Source organism: Sylvia atricapilla, chromosome 23, assembly GCF_009819655.1.
Source record: "Sylvia atricapilla isolate bSylAtr1 chromosome 23, bSylAtr1.pri, whole genome shotgun sequence".
NCBI lineage: Eukaryota > Metazoa > Chordata > Aves > Passeriformes > Sylviidae > Sylvia > Sylvia atricapilla.
Genome location: NC_089162.1, coordinates 835,857 through 855,240, shown reverse-complemented (window position 1 = coordinate 855,240; position 19,384 = coordinate 835,857). Strand labels below are relative to the sequence as shown.

General features: G+C 55.7%; 1 protein-coding gene across 2 annotated transcripts in view; it reads right to left on the bottom strand.

Annotated features, from left to right (window-relative positions):
• ETS1 (ETS proto-oncogene 1, transcription factor) overlaps positions 1 to 19,384 on the bottom strand; it is a 97,337-nt gene that overhangs the window by 36,030 nt on the left and 41,923 nt on the right. The window contains exon 2 of one of the 2 annotated variants that reach the window (XM_066334830.1): positions 10,250 to 10,467. In XM_066334830.1, the coding sequence (XP_066190927.1) occupies positions 10,250 to 10,319 (70 nt within the window). In that variant the 5' untranslated portion in view covers positions 10,320 to 10,467. Of the gene's footprint in view, positions 1 to 10,249; positions 10,581 to 19,384 lie in introns of those variants that run through there. The other variant, XM_066334829.1, reaches the window with a different exon arrangement.

Here is a 19,384-nt window from a genome sequence, read left to right as displayed (position 1 = left end):
ATGAAAGAAATGTAGAAATGTAGGATGAAAAAGAGCCAACAGGAAGGGGGAAAAAACCCCGAAGGATAAATGTGCTTCAAAAGTCATCCTTGGTGCCAGCCCTCCTGGAGGTGATGCCAGTGCCTGGGCAAAAACACAGATGGAGGAACCAAAATTGCCTGGGGATGAAGGAAAGGCTTCCTTCCCTGGAAAGTGGAGGTGAAGGAGGAATGCCCCAAAAACCAACACAGCCCCAAGCTCCGGACTCCCTGCCCCTGCCAGCCAGCTCCAGCTCCCTATTCCCTGTGTCCCGGAGGGGACAGGCATGGGCTCCGAGGCCCCCGTGCCATCCCCTAGCTCCAAATCCATCCCTGTTTTTCCAAGGGAGAAAGCTGCAGTGAGTCCCCCGGGATCCTTGGCCGGCTGCCCGAGGTTGGGCAATCGGGACCCTGCTCGGGCCCTGCCGGAGGGGCCGGCACGGAGCGCTCCGTGACCGTCAGGGGATCTTTGCCGAGCAATCTTTTCCGAGACAAGTCATGAGATTATTTCTTGCCTGGAATTTGCTCCCGCAGCTCCCATCGGCCCCGGAGTGCTGAGTCAAGAGACCGCCGGGGCTGTGCCCTCCAGATGAGTAAATAAATTGCCACGGGGAGCGCGGGGGGCCGGCGCCCGGCGGGGCGCGGGCTGGGGCAGGGAGGGGACCCGATGACTCCCGAGCCTTGGGCTGGGGATGGATCCCGGCTTGGCAGCCGCGCAGCCAGTTAGTCACCAGATTAGCGAGCAGTTACACACGCGCCTTAAAGGCGCATCATCCTCCCCTGCCCTTCCCTTTCCTCCTTTTCCTCCGGGGTTTTATCCCCCTTTTTCCTTCTTCTTTTATTCTTTTAAACTGCTTTCAGCCGAGCTTTGGTTCTCAGTGAGTGCCTGGCACGGACGGACAGCCAGCCACGGGAAGACAGAAGCCCTTGAAGAGGGCAGAGGGGGAGGAAGGGTGCACCCGGGAGTGACACTGCCCGGGGCAGCCGGGGGGTGACACTGCCCGGGGCAGCCCGGGGGTGACACTGCCCGGAGCAGCCCCTCCTGGTCCCCTCCTGGTCCCCTCGCGGTCCGCTGTGCCGGGCACTCGGGGCACGCTGTAGGATCCCTATGGCCCCGCTGCTCCGGGCTCGCCTGCTTGGAAGCAGGACTGGAGCGAGTCATCCCGCTCGAAGGCAAACAGGCGCAGGGCCGGGGCCTTTCATGTTCCGGCCTTTGGAGCCAAATTCAAATCTGGAGCGGCTTAAAGGGATGGAAAGAGCCCCAGTGAGGAGCGGCCCCGCCGGGCCCCGGCTACCGGGACGCTCCGCATGGCAACCCCGCTGCTGCCGCTGGAAAGGGAAACTTCCCCAGCCTCCCCAGAGCCCGGCACAACCTCGGCACCGAGCCCACGCTTCCTGGCAGCCCTGCACAAGGACGGCGTTGGGAAATGCCACGGGCTCGGGGCACCGCGGTGCCGCTCCCAACCTGCTGGGCTCCTCTGCTGCCTGCGGCTGATGCCGGGGATTGAGCAAAGGAGTTTCTCCTCATTTCCAGCTGCAGACCAGGAGGAATTGCGTTTGCTGACCTCATGGAGCAGTCTGAGGGATGGAGCATTTGGGTAACGTGCCTCGAGCACTTGAAAAGAGAAAGCTCTTGGCATTGCATTTTCAAACTGCTTCTAACAATAATGGGTAAAAAAAGAAGGGGAAAAAAAAAAAAAAAGACCCAAATTTCACGTGTCCCACTCCAGCTTCTTTTAATTTTCCAGTGGAAAAAGCCAGGACTACTCAGCTTTTGCAAGTTGTTTCTTCAGAGGGTTCAGGTTTCGGTAAACAATTGCTCAAAACTAAAAGGTAAGAAAACAAAAAATCCCCTTTTCTGCTTCCAGAGCAGTGACCAAAATTCAGTGGCTTTGCACAAACACACGGAGGCACCTCTAAAAAATACTTTCATGTGGGTCAAAAACCCACAGTTTGATTATTTTGATAAGAAGTGCTGACAACGGGGGGAAAACAGTAGAAAACAACCCCCAAAGCACTGCCCAGTGTCCAGCTCCAGCTTTTGGGGTCTGCTGGTGGCAGTGGCAGCTTCCCTGAGGCAGCAGTGTTATCCTGCAAGGCCATCCCAAGGGAGGAGCAGTGCCAGCAGCCCCATCCTGCTGTGCCAGACACTTTGTTCCCAAGGGGTGCTGAGCCTGCCCCAGTCACCCAGCAGCCCCAAACTGGGAATTCCGGGAGGAGGGTGGGTCCAGGCCTGCCTGGTGCTGCAGAGGAGCCAGGGAGGAGCTGGACACTGGAACACACACCACAGAGAATGAGGATCCTGCAAGCAGAGGGAGACCTGGAGCACCCAACTGAGGATGCTCCCACCTCCCTGATGTGACAGAATGGGAGCGCTGTGCCTCAGTTTCCCTAAAAACAAGGTCTCGTCAAGCCTTTTCTCAACATCTTTTGGGGTCAAAGGCCCCAGAGTTTTAGAAAAAAGCTTTTAAAGAAAAGCCCAGTGCCTGGGCTGGCTTCTCATGCACTCCCCACCAGCCATGTGAAGAATGCTTTGGAATCACATCAAGTATTTGAGATGAGATGGGGGGAGAGGGGGCATGGCGAGGGGAGAGGGGGAGCTTTTGACTCAGTGTCTGGCTTCTTTCATCAATCCTACATTCCTGCTCACGCCATCACCCTCCGGGAAAGTGCGACAACCTACAGAATCCATGTGGAGCCAATTTAGAATCCCCTCCGTGTAAGAAAATGCATTTTGTTCATTAAAAAGCTCTGGATGCTCAGCTGGGGCGAGGAGGCAGCCTGCAGCCCCACAGCCATCCCAGAAACCTGGGATCCACTGGGAAGATATCCTACACACAGCTAGAGCCCAGAGGAGTGCAGTGCTCCCTGCACATCCTCCCAGGACATTTGTTCCACCCCAAATAACACCGGGGTTCCTGCCCCAGCTACCTGAGCTGGAGGTGTCTGCTCCTTCTGACTTTGTAGGGAAGGTTTAACATGAGGAAAATAGGTGGAAAGCAGGGAATTGCTGGAGCAGGTATTGCTGTTGTGCCCAGCAGCAACTGGGAGATCAATGAATGGGAATTACAGCCCCAGAGCCCAGTTCAGACCCAGACAGAGCCCTGGGATTTTGCACATCCCAATCCACAACCGGGGCTGTCACAATGACTTCAATCCTCATTCCTAAAGCAGAGGGAGCCACAGAAACAAGGGGGTTTTCCTCTCTGGGAAAGCAAGCTGCTGTTTCTCGGTGCGTTTGTGATGTTTTTCTGGCAGGTTATATTTATCCACAGGCTCCAGGAACCAGATGTGGGACTGAGGGGCTGTGCTGCACCAGCTTCCTGCTTTCCTGCAAACACCGGCTCCACCTGCCCTGCACAGAGGGACACGGCCTGGAGAGCCAGGAAACTGCAAGGTCAGCACAGCCAGGGGAGGGGACAGGGAAAAACGTGTCACCTGCCTTGTCCTGCAGGGGGGTATTGCTCCCATGGTGCTGTTCATGGGACAGAGGAGTTAATCAGGTCTTGAATTTTTTGGCAGTTGAGTAAAAAAACCCCTAAAAACCTCAACATAAAAAAGCAGAGTTTCAGTTCAGAAAGAGACGGTAATGAGAGAGCAGGGTTTGACCCATCCAGGGCTACTCTGAGCCAGCCACCGCTCTGGGGAAGGATGGAGCACCTTGGAGCAGCTCTGAGTAGTGCACCGAGGGCTCTGCCTCCCCCTCAGCACGGCAGTGCAGGGCTCAGGCTCTGCAAGGCACCATTGCAGCCCGTGAATGGCTCCAGTGCTCCGGGGGTGGCTGCACTGAGGCACCGTGGGTGAGCCTTTGCATTAAATTACCGACTGAAACCACCCTGGCAGTGCCCAAGGCCAGGCTGGACAGGACTGAGCCAATGGTCCAGTGTGAGGGGTCCCAGCCCACGACAGGCAGTGGAACTGGATGAGCTTTAAAGTTCCTTCCGACCCAACCCATTCTGGGATTCAAGGATTGATTTATTTCTTTTTTTGCCAACCCTGTGCGCTTGGCCTCCAGCTCTGTGGCCATGCCACACTGTCCTCCCCTATTGCAGGAGATGTTCAGGCACAATAAAGCCACTGTAGATTTCCACATTTTCCCATAACTGCCACGGAAGCCGACGGGCACAAACCCCCAAAGCTGGGAAAGGTTTGGAGAGATGAGAGGACCAGCAGGACCCATCACAGCTTTCCAAGGGTCACCTTGGCAGGAGGAGATCTGGGCCAGGCCCATTATCTCCAGAGCCATCTCCCAGCTCTGCCATGGGCAGCACTCAAGTGCCTCCCCCCCTCAAATTCCGCCGCACCTGGGAAAAATGTAGGAGCTCATAGGAGAATCAATAAATATTTATTGTTTAACCAGCAGTATTTTGACTGGAGATGTAAGCATGGCCCTGTGCCAGGGAAACAAGAGCCTTCTTGGCCAGCGCTGCAAACAAATTTTTGTCTGTATCTCGTTGGAAGATTATAAACTACACAATGAAAGGAAAAAAAAGAAACACAGCCAGCGAGCAGCTTAGTCACGGAAGAGGAACAAAAGAGCTGAGATGGATAACTGTGGCATGGGGTTACAAAAAAGGGCTGCAGGCCTGATTTTTGGCTGTGAGACAGATGTGCTGCTCAGATCAGCTGCAGATAGTGCCACTGGCTGCTGCTGGGATGGGGCTTGGAGCTGCACCAGGAGGCACTGGAGAGACACTGGGATCCACCAGGAGCTCCCAGCCAAAAAACCAAACTGGGGAGTCAGGGCTTGGCCTACAGAGGCACAACCCTGCATCGATGGAATATCCCAATTCCCACAGGAATCCCCAGTCACGGTGGGATGGACAGTCAAGCCCTGGCTCCAGGGGAATTTTAGTGCTCAAGTGAAGCAGATCATCCTCTCCCTGTGCACCTCCTCAGCGTCCTGGCACACTCCTACCCAGCAGAGTGCTCCACCAAGCAAAATTTATCAGCCTGGAGGGTGCCAGAGCTCCATCCTTTGGATCAGGGACAACAGTGACACTTGCTGTCCTAAATCATGCCATTTCCTCACCTTGTGCCATGCAAGGACCAGCTGACAGTGAAAAAAGGAAAAGACTCTCTTGCCTTATCTGTGACAATTTACTTGGATTTGTTCCCTTCTTCCCCAACATCCCAACAGCGGATCCTGGTGCCACAACTGGCAAGAGCCATTTAGGGTGACAGCTCGGCCAGTTCACATCTCTGACAGTCAGATCTTACACCCACCTGAGGGTTTAATCTATGGGACAACCTCTGCACCCTAAGCCTGATCCAGCTGCCCTCAGCTCCTCACACAGCCGGACCCATTCCAGAGGTGCAGCCACTGCATTTCCACAGCAGCAAATCCAGAGCTGGCTCCCAGAGAAGCTGTGGCTGCCCCGTCCCTGGATGTGTCCAAGGCCAGCTTGGATGGGGCTGAGAGCAACCTGGGCTCCTGGGAGGTCTCCCTGGTGGAATGATGAGATCTTTAGGGATTCCAGCCCAAACCATTCCGGGATTCTGTGATAATGCCGGGGCAAAGCTCAGCGTGCCCCAGTCCCGCGGCAGTCCCAGCCACCCGCTGCCTGCCTGCCAGCAATCTGCTCTGGATTTGGGAGCGCAGGAAATCTTAGGATGTCTCAGCGGCTGCTTTGGAGAGCTGGAGTGCAGCATTCCAGCGTGAGCCTGTGTTATCCCTGCATTCTCTAAGGCCCATCAAAGCATGGCACGCTGTAATTACATGGCAAATTAGGGGCCACTTCATGTAACGACACTGTAATTACACACTTGGTGCGTGCTTCGGGGAGCTCGGGATGGAAACGTGAAAGGAACGGGGGTTTGCTCCTGTTCCCTGGAAATCTCCCTCCCTGGACGCAGCTTAAAAACCAGGGATGCGCTTTGGTGGATGTGTCCCTGAAGCACAGCTCCGTGAACTGCCCTCTTTCCACCCCTTTTCAGAGCTTTGGTGTGAAGCTGACACTAAAAAAGCTGAAGATTGTGCCATCCAAGTGCAGCCAGTCCCCCCTCCTGGGAACCTCTCATTCCCGGATCCCGGCTGGATACCACAGTAATGGGCATTTTGTCAGCGCATACAGAGGTAATTGCTCTTCTTCAGCTGAGTTCTCACCTCCTCCGCAGGCAATCAGCACCGAAAATGCGAGAGCTGCCCCAAGTCCTCCATTTCTGAGCCTCAGCCTCGCTGCTGATGATTCCAGCCCACACAGAGCATCCCCAGCCGAGCCCAGCCCTCACTTTGGCTGCACTGCAGAGCAAAGCATTCCAAAGGATCCGGGTGCAATTCCCTGCATCCCTAGAAACACCAATCATCGCTTTCCTTTCGCCAGGCTCTGGCATCCTGCGTGTCCCCGGGAGGAGGGTGAGCGCTCTCCCAGCGCCACTGGGGCAGAGGGAGGGACAGAGGACACGCCAGAGCACAGAGGGAAATGCTGGGGCTCTCTGCTGTGTTTTATCCCGCATGGAAAGAAAACGTGGCCATGCAGGAGCCAGCGCCGCTCAGCAGCAGGGAAACTGAGTCACACAGCAGCTGATGCAGCTGGAGGGCTCAGTCCTGCGACGATAATGCACGAGCAAATCTTTCTTTTGGATGACAATAATGGCCCAAGTCCCTGAGCACTTTTAGCCCGACCAGCTCAGCAAACCGGTCCCCGTTGGATCCAGCTGTGACCCCGTCCCGTGCACCCCTGGGAGCCAGGGGTGGCTGCAAACTTGTCCTCCCTAGACAAGGTAGAGGACAGAATGAAGGATCTCCTCCTAAAACCTAAAGAAGAGGGATTTTCTCTGCCACTTGCACGCCCGCATCGAGGCTCTGTGGAGGAGCTTTGCATTTGCCAGGCTCGCTTTAAATGCAAACTCCCTTATTTGTCTGTGCTGAAAGTGAAAGCAAAGCCTGACCTGGCTGTGGGAAGGGGAGAAGCACGATTTAGGCAGGTCCGACATCCAAAAGCAGCATGGAAGCCGTGTAAGAGTTTCCCTGTACCCTGCACCACCACGGCAGGAGAACCAGAATCTTACAGAGGTTTGGAAGGGAAAATCTTGCTCCAGCTCTAGCTGATGTTGTCCCAAATCCTAAACAGAGGGAGAGGTTCTTGCCAGATAAAAGCACACCCCTGGGATGTCACCCACGCACAGGCCAATGGAAACAACGTGTCCGTGTCCCAGCTGTCCTCAGGGTAGGCATGGGAAGAGCTGAAAAGCCGAAAAGTCTGGATTTCTGTGCTGCATGTGCACGGAGCAAATCCTTTTTCCAGGAACAAATCCATCCCTGCTCCCATAACACACCTCCAGGGAAAGAAGGCAAAAGCAGGGCTGGGTGCAGCATGGGGAGCTCGGCATCCCTGCTCCACCTGGGATACCCAGGAACGACTCCTGGGAATACAGCCCTGCTCTGGTGCCTGGGGGGTGCAGCTGCACAGCTCCTTAGCAAGAAAGGAGCATTGGGAGCCCCAGTTCCACCCCAGAGCTCCCAGCAAGGGCCAGGGAGCCGCTTCCCACTCTACCCATGGCCAGCAAACACAGCTTGGCAGACTGCAGGAAACAAAGTGATTTGTGGAGGGCAGTGCTCACCAGCCCCCAGGTGAAGTTCCCCGCAGGGTTGAATTTTGCATGGTTTGGGGTTTTACTATCTCAGAAGATGTCCCACCAAGCCATTGGTGGATCAGCCATGTATGTACAACCACAAGTGATGTTACCAACATGATGGAGAGCCCACCTCCATGAGCTTCTGGCTCTGACCTGCTCATCTCACACATTTCTGCTGCTTATAGCAGGGATGGGGGGTGGATTTGGCTTTGGAAGCTTTCTACAACTCCACATCCCTTCCAGGTTATTTTTAAACCCTTCGGACACACCACAAATCTCCCTGGAGTTTTGCAGGCAGAGGTGTGGGTCAGAGCAGGGTGAGACAGGACAGAGGTGCAGTTTCGTGGGACGTCAGGCACCTGGCACATCAAACATCCTGCACAACTGAAACCCTATGGCTGCAGGGACCCTCCCTGCCCAAGGTCAACCCCATGGGTCACATCAGCACAGCTGCTTTGTGAAGGGACAAGGCACTGGACTCCTTCTCAGCCCGTTTTGGGATTAAGGACAATGGAAACATTTGGTGGCAGATTCATGGCTGAAGGAGCCATCAGGGAGCAGGTGAGTCCTCCAGGAGCAGAGAGAAGTGATGTTCCCTCCCTGCCACATGGCTGGATCCCAGGAACACAGCCCAGCAGCATCCACACTCCTTCCCTCACCATCAATCCCACCAACCCGGAGAGCTGCAGCACTCTCTCCGAGTTGGAGGGGAAATGAGGTTAAGCCAGCTAATTGACAGCAATGACCTTTGTGGCTCCCAGCGAGCGCAGCCACCAGCACAGGAGCGGCTGCAGCTGAGGCCGATGGGGGGGCAGCTCTCTTCTACCTCTTGGGGCTGTGTTTCTCAGAGCTCTTCCTGCCCAAGTTTAAACTTCGGGTCAGCTCTAAGAACTGTTTGCTGACACCAGCTGCAGAAGAGCTTTCAGGGACAGAAGAAAATGAACTTAAGGCAGGGTGAAACTCTGAGTCCTCCCTTCAGGCACCAGGGAATTCCACTGCTCCAGGGCTCAGACACCCAGAGCACACAAAGCCTCTCACCCACACCAGGAGAGTGCAAATTTAAACAGATACTTTAGTCTGGAGTGAAAAGCCAACCCCATCCCACCCTGATGGTCCAGATGTTTATTCCTATCCCATTTTCCTCCCCTCCAAGCAACCAGGCTGCCCTCAGGGGCTGAAGGGCAGGAATGAGCCTTCACCAAAGTTTTAGGAAATAGGCACAAACAGGTACTCCGCTCCACTCCAGCCTCCCACTTCAGCTGTTTAGGTGCATCCTCAGCATCTCTCGGGCATTTTGAAGCCCGGTGCTCCCCAGCCCACAGCTGGGAGCTGGGCTCAGCGCTGCTGCCGAGGCAGGGAGCACTGGCACCCTCTGACCAGCACAGGGTGCTCCCTGCGGCCAGGGAGGGCAGGAGGAGGGACCTCAGTCCTGCACTGGACACTCTGTAGCCCATGGATGGCTGGTGCCCAGGCGGGTGCTGACTTTGGAGCTCTCTGCAGCCCAGCTGATGCTGCACCAGCATCTATTGATATTGATATACCCCTCTGGCCCTCATCTGTCATTTTATTTCCATATGCAGTCCAAACTGCTAATGCCTGGAGGAGCTGTGCCTCCCTCCTGGCTTTCCTAGAAACTTCCTAACCCGCAGAGAAACGTACAACTCAAATCTTTAGTTCGATTTTCTTCACCACACCAGGGCTGCACAAAATCCAGCAAACTCCCAGTTTAGCAGAGTGGGAATTGCAGGGAGAGATAAAGCAACATGACTAATTTTATGGAGTAAAAAGTTGTGGTTTTTTTTCATTTTCCTGCGGGTCCTTCAAGCTCCATCCTATCCCTCGCCTGGGCAGGGCAGAGAGGAGTGGAGCGCCCGGGGTCAGCGAGCAGCCAGACGCCATCAGTGTGTGAACAGCAGCTCTTACTCTGGTCAGGGCTCGGCTCGGAGCAGTAACCACAGCCAACAGCAGCTGAACGCACCGCTACAACACACAAAACCCCTTCTCGCCTCCCTTCAGTAACGTGTTGCTCTCTGCACCCTCCCTCCACCCATTTCTCCAGAAGGGCGAAAAAAAAAAATCCAACTATCAAAACGGCGGGTTTTCCTGGATTAAACGTGCTAAATCCAGAGCAGTTATCGCTGGAGTTGTGTTTCCCAAATACCACGCGCGCTTGGACCACACAAGACATTTCCAGCGAGGGATGGGGGGAAGGCACATCCCAGCTAACGATGGGAACAGGCGTGGAGTCCCGGGGAGCGCATCCCTCCTGCCTCCCCGCCGGCCGGGCTCCCCTACATCCCGGCCAGGATGCCAGGAGCACGAGGAAAGGAGGCTGGAGGGGCGGCGGGCTGCATTTTAAGAGAAGAAGGGGGATGGAAAGTCATAAAAGCGCTCGGAAAAGTCAATTCGCCTTCGGCAGCGGGCAGAGCCCGGGCGGCGCCGCTGCGCTGCGACTTTGGGTGCGCTCCGTGTTCCCTTCCAAAAGACAGCCCCAAAACACCCCAGAGCGACCTCTGTGACCCCTCCCCAGCGGCCAGACCCCTCCCCAGCGGCCAGACCTCTCCCCAGCGGCCAGACCTCTCCCGCCGCCGCCTTCGCAGGGAGAAGGGCTCGGGGCTGCGCGGAGCGGGGCGCGGGGGGGACGCGGCGCTCACCGGGGGACGGGAAGAGCTCGATGTCCACCTTCTCCGTCTTGATGATGGTCAGATCCACAGCCGCCTTCATGGCTGGGGCAGCGCCGCGGGGGCGTCGCGCCGGGAGCGGGGGGCGGCGGCTGAGCCCCGCCGAGCGCGGAGCGGGGCGCCCGGGGCAGCGCGGCCGGCGCTGCCTCCCTCCTCCGCTGCTCTTCCTCCTTCTCCTCCTGCTTCTCCTCCTCCTCCTCCTCCTTCTTCCTTCTTTACTTCCTTCCTTCCTCCCTTCCCTGCGCGCTCCCTCGCTCCGCTCCCGGCTGCGCTGCGCTCCCCTCTCCGCTGCGCTGGGGCCGCCGCCGCCCGGCCGGGCTGAGCCGAGGGGAGGGCGCTGGGCCGGGCCCGAGCGGTGACAGCGGCAGGAGGGACCCGCCCCGGCCCGCCCCGGAGGCGGCCCCGGCCCCCGGCGCTGCGGGGAGCGGAGCCGGCGCTGCCGGGGAGAGCGGGGGTCCGGGGACGGAGGGGGAGCAGCGCATCCAGGGCCCCGACCTCTGCCGGCATCCCGGCCTCCGAACGCGACGGGATAAGAATTAGAGCGCGCTGGCTGCAGGCAGCCCTGGCTGGAGCCGCTGGCGAAACCGATGGTTCTTAAAACCAGGCCAGTTGTCATCACCCTGCCTGTCCCGACATGAACCGCTGCCTTTCACGCTCCCATCACCCATTCATGCTCACATCGTCTCCTCACATTTCCGTACCCCTTCACATTGGCATCATCCTGCCCGGAGCAGCCTGATCCTTTCCCACCCATCGAACTCAGGGCCACAGCCCGAGCAGCGCACGTTGTGCTGTGGTGGGTGACAGCCAGGGCTGGTTGTTCCCAGGCCTGTTTGGAAGAGGTGGGAGGCCAAAGAGAGCTGGGAACTGACTGGAAAAAAAGCATCTTGAAGATGCAAAATGAATGTCATGCCAGCATGGCATGGAGTTAACAGAAGAATATTGGCTTTCACATGAAATCTCTTTGATTGTATTTAAGTAGCACAAACTTCAGACCACAAACGGCACAGCAGAAGGAGAGTATGACTCACAGATGTCAGCTTACCGGTACAGAGAAAAAAAGTCATTAGCAATCAGCTCTTGTGGTTCTGTCACTCTGAAAGTCTTTAACAGCTTCCGATTCTCCGATTCCGAGATCAGGCTGCTCTCATCAAAGATGGGCTCAAGTGAACACAGGCCCACAGGAGCAGCTGCCCGGGGTCACAGTCACTGCCCAGCCCTTAGGATGGAGCAGGGTCCCACTTGCAAACACCCCTGAAACCTCCCAAGGGCCCAAAAGGTGAACTGCAGATGCAAACGCTGCAGCTCAGATTATTTGGCTTCTGCAGCGGGGCCTCTCTCAGCCGCCATGGGCGTATTTATAGCAGAGTTGGTGCAACTGAAAGAAGCTGCGAGGTGCTGGGGGGGACGAGGAGCGGCGGCTCTGGCTGCGCACACGCCTTTGCCAAGGCAGGCAGACCGAGCAGCAGGAGGGCTCAGAGCTGGTAAAGCTGGGCAGGGAGCTCCAGCCCAGTGTTCATCTTCCTCACCCAGTGACAACCTCTCACATTCTCAATTTTACAGCAATCTTGTTTCCAATTTACTTGCAAGCTCAGTTCTGGGCAACCTATTCCTGCAGCAGTGGAGTGGGACCAGCGATTTGCTGTGATGAAAAACTTCCCTCCACTGATCCCCGAGGGCTCAGGAGAACCTGAGCCGTGCTCAGAGCACAGGGTTGGTGGTTTGAAATCTACCACAGGAATGAGCCTTGAAATCCGAAGGTGGAAAAAGGATGGCTGCAAGGATAAAATGTGGTCTCTCCCCAAGACAGGATCGTGTGCTTGCACCTGCCCTCGGTTTGGGTTTCTTTCTTCCCCGTACAGCAACGATTGAAGGAAGAAACTACAGAGAGGAGAATTAGCAGAACCTTTCTTGTTGAAAAATCAAAAGAGGTTTCAGGAGTAACAGCTGCCTTTCTGTCTGATCTCTGATCCCTCCAGAGCAGGCTTGGGAAGAGAAACCTGATGCAGTTATCAGAGCCCTCAGTGGTTCCCTTCCTGCCCTCGGCTGGGCTGGGATTGGCGGCAGGGAGAGGAGGGAGCTGGCTGGGGGTGCCGGTTTGTGCAGCTGCCTGACGGAGCCATCAGAAAGCACCTGCGGTCCCAACCGTATGGAAATGACCCCGGGCCGATCGTTCAGGCGCTCGGAGCGCCGCGGCTGCAGCAAACCACAAGCCCCGGACCGAAACGGAGGAGGAGGCGCGGCAAGGTCACCGGGACTCGCCCAAACACAGGCTGCGACAGGCTGCTGGTGGCACAGAGCACAAAGCTCTCCTGGGCAGAGAGGCCCTGCAGGGAGCTGCCACAGGTTGCGATGCAGCAGCCGAGGAGGCAGCGGGTGCCCTGAGGTGTCTCTGCTTTAGCCTTGCTCCCCTGGGCCGATGCTTTTGGCTCAGCCTCTCCTGCAGTGTTACAGTCTCGGGGACTGGCTGAACTCCAGGGCACCTGTAGTGGAAATCTTTCTCTTCTGGACCGGGACAGAGGCTCTAATACAGACCTTTCTCACAGCTTGTGTGGTTTTTATTAGGAGACATCCGCACGCTCCTGGCATCCCGGCTGAGCCCCGATCCCACAAAGCCGATGACACTGAGCCCAGCTTGGGGCAGGGTGGCTGCAGAGGGGCTCTGAACTTTGCTCACCCCCTTGCGCCTCCTGTGTTCCATTTTGCTGGTGCAATGCACGGCAACCCCTACATGCAGGGAAACTGGAAATGCTTCCAAAAGTAACACTAGGGCAACAATCCCCAAAGGGGAGGAAGAGAACAGAGAGGCTGCGGACAGAGGTTTCCTCCCAGGGCAGCTGAATCTCTCCTTCGAACTCCATCCCAGCAGCCGCTTTAATTTGTGTTCACTTCAGAGCTGCAACATGAAAGCCCTGGCTCTGAGCTCCAGCTGAGCCGCTCAATGGCTCAGTGTTCGCAGAAGGCATGGAAGGAATCCATTGATTAGTTTCTTCAGCTGGGATGTGACCATTCCGAGTCCAAGACCTGCCAAACATGACTTCGCCTCAGCAACTGGTTCCTATTTGCTGCTCAGAGGCTTTAAGAAAATCTTTCCTCTTCCCCATCCAAGCCTCCCCCTCGTTTTCCACTGTGTCGTTCCCGAACGTCAGTACCCGTTCAGGCTCTGCCCGGGGAGGGAGGATGGTCTGGAGAAGGGCCCTGCAGCCCCAAGATGGGTGATAACCATCTGCCCTCCCTCTGCAGTGCAGCCCCACTGTTTGCAACTGCTGGGAACAAAAAAAGGGTGGGCAGTAATGCCCCCATTGTTCCCGGGGCCACTGACTAACCTTGGGTTAACGGAACAATAATAATTATTATTCGTTTAGCGCTAAGGAAAGGTGGCAGGAGTGCAGAGCCTTTACTGTGATTTCCGAATGCAAGGACGGCTCTTCCATGACCTCTCTTCTGGCTGAGATGGCTCTTTCACTTCTCCACAGCCAAATTCACTCCTGTCCCAGCACGGGGCAGCTGCTGGCTCTCCTTCAGATGTCATGGAGCTGGGACAGCTTCTCCTTTCCCTCACATTTGCTCATTCTCATTCCAGCAGGAATTAGGTGTAACTTCTGGTCTGGAGAGGGAGCCTTTCCGAGCACTGCTGCTACCAAAACATGGGGTGAAATACAGCGGCCACGTAATAACATGGAGCATCCACCCAGCTGTAATGGCCAGGAAATGAAGAACACCATATCCAATTAAAACTGCAGGGGGATATTTATGGCAGAACGTAATTAGCCAAATTGGAGCCTTCCCCAAAACTGCCATGGGATTTTTAATGACCACGAGCGTCAGGGATTGGGTTTGATGTTTTTGTCAAGTAAACAATACCCAGAGGGCATGAGACAAAAATCAGGAGCAAAGGGGAAAAAAAAAAAAAAAAAAAAGTCCCGCAATTCCAGGGAGAAACGGACACATGAAAGGATTTATCGTAACGGGGACATTGTTGGAAGGAGCAGCAGCCACCACTCCAAGAAAGGAAAGAGCAGGGAGGTGGCCCTGGGTGTGGAGGCGGCCCTGTGCAATGAGAGGAAAGAGCAGGCAGCCGCCACGGCCGTTCCCCTGGGAGATACCTTTCCTGGAATTTAAAATGATACGAGAAATTCCTTCAAGCGCCGTAATAGCTGGGAAGTATTGAAGTATTTTGGTAGGAGGAGGCTGAATTAGCCCTGCTGACTCCAGCCTCCCGTTTTCGGCTGGGCATGGGAGCAGGACTCGTTAGTGGCACATCCTGCGTGCGCCCCGGGCGGGCAGCGGGCGCCGGGCGGCTCCCAGAGCCAGCGCAGGGCTCCCGGAGGTGATGCCGTGCCCGGAGCGGGGCCGCTCCGTGGCCCCCGGGGTCCCCTCGCTGCGGGGCTGGAGACACTGAAAGCGGCCCAGCCCGGGCGCTGGCGGCAGCAAAAGCAGCGAGTGTTGGGATGTCCCGCCCCGGGCCGGCCCAGCCCCGAGCCATCGCTGCCACAATGCCCTCCTGTGAGCGCCTGGCCCCGGGCTCCGAGCCTCCGCGGCTCCTGCTCTCATTAAGTCCCGCCGGGGAGGGCTCACAAAAGCCGCTTTGTGGCCAGCGGGGGTCAGGGCTCGGCACACAGAGCTGCGGGAGCCACGGCCCCGTCACACGCCGGGGGACCCCGAGTCAGCCTCAGGCTGCCTGAGCATCTCCAAGTGCCTCCCGCTCCTGGCTCACCAGCAGCGCTGATCCCGCAGCTGAGGAGTTGCTCCGGGCTCCGGCAATGCCATCCTGCCGGGAGTTCCCTTGGCAGGGATGCTGTCACTCACTCGTGTCCCTGCTGGAAGCAGGAGCTAGATGGAAAATCCTCATAAGCTGCCCTGCAGCACTGTTTGCTCTCCGGTCATCTTCCCGCTCCCCTCAAGTCACAGCACCGAGCTCTTGGTAAACACATCCTGGAGGGGTTTGCTGTTGAACTCCGCTATTCTCAATTACACCGAGCACGTGCAGCCAGTACATATCAAATCTCACCTGCAGGACATCTCTTGCTTTGCTCAGATCTGGCGTCAGTTCTCTCCCCAGAGCACAAACAAAGCAGCTCAGGTTTAAGCAGCACAGCTCTGCTTGTGGCTGCACTCTCGGCATTCACCAGGCTCTCCTTACTGAACTGATTCCTGGTAGCCCTCGAAATTCCCTTCCCTGGGATACATGGAGGAGGAATTACGAAGGAGAGGCAAAGGAATCACTGCTCATAAATGGTCTCCTGACAGCCAGACTGTGATCACTAACACTTACCTGCCCTTCCCATCTTTCAAAAACCCATCACCACCAAAACACCAGCCACTGCTTCACCAAACACCGAGGGACAGCCACACTTCACTTTATCAAGGTCTAAGAGACAAACAAACATCTCCCAAGGGAGGTCAGTCCAGCTCCAAGCTCTGGTATAGAATCCACATCCTGAGAAGTGGCAGCCACCGGGAAAATCCCATGCTTGCAGCCAGTTGGAAGTGATCAGCCCAGGAAAATACACCACAGGGCTGCAGCGACCCAGGTTAACACCGGGGCCAGGACAGGGGGGGTTGAAGTGATGGAAGTTTAATTCCTGGTCAATATTTCCACCTTTGTGCCGCCATCCCTTTTTAAAGTGACACTTTTTCTCTTCCCTAGGAGCTGGGAGTTCAGCAGTCCCAGAAGAAAAGCTCAGGCCCTGGGGACCATAATGGGCTCTCAGCAGGGAGAGATTTGAGGGGAGAGCTCAGGAGAGAGAACTGGGATTTCCATCCCTTGCTCCACAGCACCCTGGGAGGCACAACCAACCAAAGTCCAAGAGCCAAGGTCCCTCCATCCCAAGCCACTGTCCTGCCCAGGCCACGAGGTGACAGGTGCACACAGTCAGTCCAGAGAGAGAATTCTGGGGTGGGCACGATTATCCCACGTGCCCAGAGCACGGAAATTGCAGGATGAGACCCACAGGCTTGGAACCACCGTCCCCTGAGAGGCTCTGCCAGCAGAGACACCCTCGGCCTCGCTCCTGGGCTGAGCGATCCGCCTGCAAATGCGTCTCAAAGAGGAGAAACCTCCTCTCCCGCAATTGTCCGCGCTTGGCAACCTGGCCTGGCAGTGAATGAACGCCAGGGAAATATTCCTCCCTACACGTGTTTGGGTTTTTCGGGGTGGTTTTCTTGGCCGCCGCTCCTGGCTTTGCAACAATGCCCGGCTTGTTCGGCCCCGCGCCGCAGGGCAGCCTTCAATAGATCTGTCTAAAATTATAAGCGGGCAGCCCCTGGGCTCTGCGAGATCACAGAGCCCACGCTGGGGCTGAACAAAGCCCCCGCTATTTCCCAACAATTAGGCCGGCTAAAAGGACATCTATCTCCTGCCATCAGAGCCACCACGTGCCTCCCAGCCAGCCCATTGTGCAGCTAATTAAATAACACGCCTCTCTCCCCGGGAGCGTCTCCTGATTAGCCCGCCGAGGTCCGAAATCCTCGCGGGTGTGAATGGGAGCAGCCAGCTGCTGGGCAGGGATCTGCGGCTGCCGAGGGGCCCTGCTCAGCCCGGGACAGCCACGCTGACTTCAGGGCTCTAAGGGACCTTAAAAGCTCATCCAGTGCCACCCCTGCCATGGGCAGCGACACCAAGTGACACCAGGGACACCAAGTGACACCAGGGACACCATCCCAGGGGGCTCCAAGCGCCATCCAGCCTGGCCTTGGACACTTCCAGGGATGGCACAGCCACAGCTTCTCTGTGCCAGGGCCTGCCCACCCTCCAGGGATTAACTCCTTCCCAATATCCCATTAGACCCACTCTCTTCCAGTCTGAAGCCATTCCCTTATCCCAACTTCAGGAGGCTATTGAAAAGAAATCCTGGCGTCCAAGACGGTTCAGCACACTCTGCTTCCCTCTCCACCTCCCAACTGCCTGCAGCAAAAGCCCTGAAAAAAGATGATTTATTTATTATTTTTCATGCTTTGCTGGTGGCTGGAGGAAAAAATCAGATGCAAATATTTTTTCTAAATATGTTCCTGGCTGATACAAACCAGTTTGTTGTAGGGGTTTTTTTTTGCCTTTTCCCACACTTCTCGTTGGGTTAAAGCAGTGGAAAGAAAATAAACAAGGAAAATGTTGTGTCATTCAACCAGAACTAAAACTTTCTATTTTTGCACTTTTAATATGGGAAGGAATTGCAAAATGGAAAAAAAAAGGCCTATTAAAAGTAATTTGTTAACAAGCTCTTTTCACCCAGTTAGTTCACCTCTTCGAGGAGGATTATGTGGGAGGGGAAGGTTTTGGATGAGGATGAGGCCAAAGGGAAGCTGGGAAGCTGATTTGTGTTCTGTGAGATAAACAAAATAACCTCTGGGGCTTGAAGTTTCCTTCCAATCTGAAAAGTAGTTCTGGGAAGTGAAGAAAATCCACTCGGATGATGCATCAAACACCTTGGGACTGCCTGAAATGTCCTGGGCCACCACGACCATCCCTGGGGGAGGTGCACGTGGACCTTTTGAACATCCGACCTGCACCAGCTCCAGCCAAAAGCCACGGGAGGATTTTCTCCCCATCCCAGCCCAGTTCCTCAGGCTGAGCTCCAGCCCAGACTCCTAAATCACTCCAGATGTTCAGCACCTTTCCTCACACGCTCCCGAGACCCGGAAGAAATTCAGTTTCCTTCTGTCAAGGCCCCAGTCAGCAAAAGTTGCAAATATCCCCTTTTTACCCCCTTTAAATCATCATTTCCCACCCCGGGCTATTTCAATCATAATTTTCACACTGGGAGAACCTGGCTGGAGGGCTGGGAAGGTGGGGCAGGAGATTAATGAACTGATTTCCTGTGGACCTGTGGCTCCAGGCTGGAAGCAGCTGGACCTGCTGCTGCAGAGCTCCATCCACTCAAGGAAAAGAAATTCCCCATTCCTCATCCCTCGTAGGCAGAGGAGGAGGCAGAGCTTTGTTTCATTCTAATGTGAACCAAAGCTGGCTCCTGGTTTCCAAACCCACTCTGGGGAGCAGCTGCTGGTGGAGCTTGGGTGGGAAAAGCTGAGAAGCTTTAGGAATGTATTGGGGAATTATTAATGAGTGCATGTGCACACCCATAGGGTTTCCTTGGAAAAGCACACGGATCACTTGATGCACACTGTTGTTGAAATATTTGCCCTGCACTCAGGAAATGCAAAGGTTTTACACCAAATAACCAAATTTTATAGGGATGCATCCACAGGGCCAGGAAAAACATCATTAAAAGATGTGCCACAGCTCACAGGAAGGCCCAGAAGGGGCCCAAGAATCCAGCCCCGACCACAGTTTAACATAACCCAGGAGCAGCCTCCTCAGCCCTCCAGGAGCCTTCAAACCCCACAGCCAGCTCTAAGAGCTCCATTCATCCCAAACTCCCAAATAAAGGGCAGGAGCCAAGAAAAAGCTGCCTCCCCTCACCCAGCCAGTGCCCTCGATCCCAAAGCTCTGGGAATGGCTCCACAGCCACTTGATTAATAAGGGCCCAGGGGGAAAAAAACGTTTATATAACCTCATCTTCTCTAAACTTCCTAAGTGCTTCAGAAAGTGGCTGCCCTGGAAACCCAAACTGGAAACGAAAAATATTATCCTGCCATTTATAAACATCCCTGGTGCTAATGAAGTGAGGAGCAGTAGCGACAGCCAGTGAGGGTGAGGTGCTCTTGGCAGGCGTGGGAGAGCCCCAAAACCCTGACTTCAGGTGGTTGTGGAGGGGAAAGTCCTCCCACCATGATGCAGGGCCATTGGAGCTGTGAGGCCCCGGGACAGGGATTTGGAAAGAGAGATTGTTGTGGAAGTATGACTGTGCTAAAGACAGGGGCTGGGATCAAATGGAGGGGGAGAAGGGCAGGGTGACCACAGCCAGGCAGGAGCAGGTGGGTGAAAGCTCTGAAATCATTCCCTGAGCTCAGAGGGTGGCTGGGGTGAAGCAGCACATCCTGCTCCTGGAAAGCAGGGAGGGTATTTTGGTGCTTGCTGCGCTCCAGACTCTGTGGGATGAACTGCCCAGGCCAGGCTGCTCATGCAGGTCAGCAGAGCACGGCTGTTTACACCACTGTGCTCTGAGTAAACACAGAGCAGCCCAAATTTAGCTCCTGGGTTCAACCACC